At 51.4% G+C, this 4,967-nt stretch overlaps 2 protein-coding genes across 2 annotated transcripts; one reads left to right on the top strand and one right to left on the bottom strand.

Annotated features, from left to right (window-relative positions):
- Nucleotides 1–1,029: 1,029 nt before the first annotated feature.
- Nucleotides 1,030–1,774, top strand: CABS01_16934 (uncharacterized protein; the record flags this gene model as incomplete). The annotated part of the gene is made up of 2 exons (XM_060550262.1): nucleotides 1,030–1,389; nucleotides 1,442–1,774. The coding sequence occupies 2 exons, from the start codon at nucleotides 1,030–1,032 to the stop codon at nucleotides 1,772–1,774; spliced, it is 693 nt and encodes a 230-aa protein (XP_060400835.1).
- A 1,612-nt stretch (nucleotides 1,775–3,386) lies between these two features.
- Nucleotides 3,387–4,367, bottom strand: CABS01_16933 (uncharacterized protein; the record flags this gene model as incomplete). Its single annotated transcript, XM_060550261.1, has 2 exons — nucleotides 3,387–3,950; nucleotides 4,023–4,367. The coding sequence occupies 2 exons, from the start codon at nucleotides 4,365–4,367 to the stop codon at nucleotides 3,387–3,389; spliced, it is 909 nt and encodes a 302-aa protein (XP_060400834.1).
- Nucleotides 4,368–4,967: the final 600 nt, after the last annotated feature.

Raw genomic sequence — 4,967 nt, 5'->3', positions numbered from 1 at the left:
TGTCTTATAGGCAGTGTAGAAAGCAACTCGGAAGCCAAAATGGGCTGGGTGGATGGACCTTGGCCCCGACGACCTGGATGAATCTATAATCGTCTGCGATCCAATCGCCAATGCTCTGAAGCCATTTTCGTCCTATTATTCGTTCAAAGTCAAACTTAGGTCCAGCTAGCTTATACAGAGGGAGCGAGTTGTGTACATGGAGTGCAGGAGCCGGTTCAGTAGGCGGGCCAACAGTGTCCGCTCGGGCAGCGGCTCCTTACTCTGTGTCCCACGCCTGCTCCTGGATTACGCTGACACAGCTTTCTCGAAACACTCCAATGGCGAGAAAACTCCTCCGAGCCTTTCGGCGGAGACCCCGTCATTTTCGTACGGCATGAACTGTACAGCTTTTCGCCGTGTCGTGCACGGTAGGTATTTGTTCCGTCCTCGGCGCAAGCAGTGGCATTCTATTGTTTGAGGTAGAAAGGGGTGGGATCCATGGCCACAGTCGAGTCTCAACCGCAACAAAGCAAAGAATATCGAATAGCATGAATGCAAGCAGCAGCAGTTCTCTGAAGTGAACAGCATCCAGTCGATAGGAACACACACATCTTGAGGGCTCATGTTAATGTTGATATCACATGAGCTGCTGAGACACGGCTTATTTTTCTTCCCATTCCAAGTTAACCTATTGCCTCACCCGTCTGTGGCCTCACCGTACGCTACATGAACTTGGTTGCATGCCACAAACACCCACACGCGCTCGCACTCTCCGCTTCCGAGTGAGTCCCGCTCTCATGTACAGTAATACTTCAAATCGACAGCTGACATCTTTTACCTATCTCGATGCCCAAATGATATACAAGGCATCATGAAGGAAAAATCAATGTTCTCCATCCCTGTGCCCCTCGAACATGTTACCGGGACCTAGTTTCTCCGTCATGCCGACTTCAAGCTATTCTTCTTCCGTTCCTTCCCCGCACTTTTCCTACCTAAGTTGTGGCCCAGTTGCCCACCTTTACCCGATTGACGAGCTCCATCTGACTAGTCATGGATTGCTCAATCTGTGATCGTAACTTTGCACAATCGACCGGTCTTATCAAACATTATCAGGCTAAGCACCGAAATGCCTACTGCGGGCGGTGTGAACGTGTATTCAGCAAATCCAAGGGTCTCGAACAACATCTTTCCAATTCATCTAGTCATCACAGATGCGAGGAGTGCCTCTCGAAACCTGACTTTCCGTCCGCAGAGCAATTGCTAGACCATCGAAAGCAGTGCCACCATTACTGCGCGCCCTGCAATAGGTTATTCGGTGCTCGAATCAGCTTGGAACAGCATGAGAACACTGTACACAATGTATGCCGTGATTGCGGCAGGAGTTTCGATTGGCCTGATAATCTGAGAAACGTACGAGATACCAATTCATCAGGTTTCATTCGCTAAATTACTGTCCGAGCAGCACGAACGGATTCATGCGCCTAAGAACATTCCGTGCCCAGGGTGTCGAAGCAAGTTCGACCGACATTCGGCTATGGTCCTCCACCTCGAAGCAGGGTCATGCCCGTCGGGAGTTAACTCCGAAGACGTCGACGACATCGCAAAGGAATGCACACAGTCTCAACACTATATTTCGACCGATGCTGATTTCGACTACTGTTGTCCTCAGTGTCAAGTTCCCTTTACTTGGATGAGTGGCGTTCTTCAGCACGCAGAAAGCGATGCTTGCGACATAGGCCTAGGAAGACACTCTCAACTAGGAAAGTTCCTTCATTTCCTACGTAGCAGGATTTAGAAAAAGGCTGGCGACAATGAAAGACCGTTATTGTTTTCGTCACCAGCTGAGGTCCAAAGTCACCACCCAAACGCTTTTTCCCTGACCAGCTGTGATCCTTCTGCTTGGCCGAGAAGGTCCGCCGTTCTGCCAAACCCCAGGTTCAGCGTCGCCGTAGATACATCAAACATAACACAAACGTTTTGTTACGAAGTACTTGAGTAGAGGAATAGGACATGCTTTTAGCCGTTCACATAGACCAAAGTCCGGCCTTCGAAAAAGCGTGAATAGTGTAAGCTGCCTCTGTTTTGTCACTTGTTACTATACACCTGGCACACCACTACTCGGATGAAAGGCATCTGAATTTTGCTTATCTGCATAAATACAAATTGTAAGAACGGGTGAGAACGGGTAGATGAGATGAGGCATAACCCCGCTTCTACCGGGAAGGGAGGAATTCCTCAATCAAGCATAACAATCACTCTTTTATCAATGTACCCTAGGTGCATTGCACTGAATTGACATCGCTTATCTAACAAATCTTCCAAATCGCAACCTTCCTTCACGGATCCTGTCGATGGTCCAGCATCATGTTTCAAGTCAGGCCCGATCACAACTTTAAGGTCGCCGTTTCGGTGATGTGTTTACTTCAGGCCAGCTTCCCAGAAGTGTTGCCACTCTGCAAACAAGCCACTTCGATCATGAGCCCTGGAGAATTTGGTTTCTTGTGATGGAACCGCGCATCGGGTTCGCTGTGCCTGGGCCGTAGATTCCTCAAGATCCGTCTCAGCGGCAGGCAGCAGAGTCCGCGAGGACCGACGTTAGTGGATCGCGAAAGCGTCGTCACTATTATCATGTTCAGCAGCTTTCTGGAGCTATCTGCCGATTCCGTTTGCCGCGGACATATAGAAGACACCGTGATCAGAAGCTAGCATTTGAATACCTCAGCATCCTGCTGATGATAAGATCGCCATTGCATCTGCGATGTTACGATGATTCGTCGCTGCGGCTGAGTAGCTGTGTACACTGTCGCACTCAGCGCAGCTAGTCCTCGGTAACCGGAACAGATGTAGCCGTCTTGTGAACTCTGGCATCGCACCTGAACACTGTTTGATTGATAGCTGTCTATGCATGACTATGGAGGGGAAAAGCCGCTGAGGCTTGGTACCTTGAGAATGATCGGAATCATTTCGCGTCAAACTGGGAGACCGCATGCTCACTGCAGGCTGGTGGACGTGTAAGAAGAAAGGTGTGGTTCTCCGGAGCCTTGCAGTAGTCTGGATGAATACATCAGCTTTGTTAGCTTTGTCGAGAAGTCACGAGAAGATAAGGCCAAATTTGACCATGATGAAGGATGCTGGGCGTTCAAATTGGAAGTCTAGGTGGAAATGGCCCCTGAATGACAAGTCGTAGAACACCTAGGTCAAACATGCAACAGATCACATGCCTCTGAATTTGGAGAGGTGGGACACTAGTGTACTGTACATGACTGGAGCCAACTCGACTATATCAATGTGCTGGCCATAACACAATGGTATCCTACAGGTGGCTTTATCCCTCGTGGAGTAATCGGATTGACTTTTGCCAGAATCGTTCTGTGCTTGGAGATGCCAGGACGTCCATGGCTCAGCTGTCAGGCCTCCCATTGCACATACGTTTCCGACGGCGGACTAGAACCCACACCCATGCTCGTCAACATGGGAGCAAACGCTGTCGGGGCGCATAATGGCAACATGTCATTCACGTCTGTCCAACAAAATTGTTGTCGGCCACAGAGGCAGCTGCAGTAGGGCCAGTGAACGTAGCGCCCACTATCCAGGTTCCAAGCCCATAGCGGATCATGCATGTGCTCCAAGCCATCTTGCGTCGAAGTCATCGGCACCGGCGTTGGATAATCGGTAGAGGTTCCGCTTTCAGGCTGGCTGCTCTCAGGCGACGTGAAGCCGCCGTCAAATGACCAAAACCCATCGTCGCCGCAATCACTTCCGGACACGTTTTCCTTCGAGTGATCCTGCAAAGTGGACGCGCAAGACGGAGAAGGTAATGCGACGCTGATCTTCCATTTATATGACCCCTCTGCCTTTATCCTGCGACTCGCCCGGCGATCCGTTCGGGGTTTACGCGTTGGTTGGAATTCCGTCAACCCTGCCTCCGTGAGCTGCCAGAGGGAGCCTTGTCGTTCCACTCGTTCGAAAGCCTGTGCAACACAGATTACTACTTAGCAGGAAAGACTAGACCGTCACAACGCTGGCACAACTCGCTAGCGTACCTTGTTTACGCTCAGGTTCGAACGAACGCTGTTTTTCCATCCTTCGCCTCCCTTGTTGGCTCTCCTGGTGTTTTCCTCAAACCAGTGGTAGAGTTCGCCTAGTCCCATCGCCTTTTTTTCTGTGCTGTGAAGTGCGATGTAGATGAGTTGCGCGTACGTCATCTTCTGCTCGCCTTCGTCCAACCGCCTGTCAGCGGACGGCGATGATTCGACGGCTGTCTCGGTCAGGCGTAGGAAGGCCGGGTCCACGCTGAAGCTGTGGTCTGGCGTGCCATGCTGTGCTGGCACTGGTTGCGGCTGGGATTGCTCGCCACTCTGGCCTGCGCTCTCGTCCTCGTGAGACATGCGGTTGTGTGGTGGTTGAGGGGGTCGAGGAGACATACACTCGGAAGGAAGGGGGGACGTGCGAACAGGGTCCATCGGATCGAGTTGTTTGCTGCTTGGCAATGAGCAAGCTCTGCATTGAGACCAAACTGTCGAGGCGTCCAACTACACTCGTGAGCGCCACTGAATCCAACATAACCACATGTTTGGCAAACGCTCTCATTTCGCGCTCTTATTCGTAAGCCATGGCTTGTTGCTTTTCCCATTTGCAGTCTCCCAGTCGTCGGTGGCATGGTATCCAGCGCCAGAATGAGTTCCCCCCAAAAGATGGACGCACTTTCTTCGCCGCGCGCCTATTGTGAATCAGTCGATGCCAGAGACCCATGAGCAAGAAACCACGAGCTGCGCCGGATTTGCACCGCTGCACAACGCTACGTTCTGCTCCGCCGGTGGGGGGACCCAAGAGTGTATCTCGCCGCCAAATACCTACCTTGACGTCAAATGAGAGATTTTAGGAGCCATCCCTGATGGAAAGCCGAATGTGGATGTCGTCGTATGGGGCTCCCGAACTATGCCGCAGCCAGTGGCCGATTGTTGCTTCTACGCTGTTATCGGATGTGT

The sequence above is a fragment of the Colletotrichum abscissum genome (genome assembly GCF_030869225.1).
Source record: "Colletotrichum abscissum strain IMI 504890 chromosome Unknown Scaffold_208.1, whole genome shotgun sequence".
Lineage (NCBI taxonomy): Eukaryota > Fungi > Ascomycota > Sordariomycetes > Glomerellales > Glomerellaceae > Colletotrichum > Colletotrichum abscissum.
This window is presented reverse-complemented; position numbering and strand designations above follow the sequence as displayed.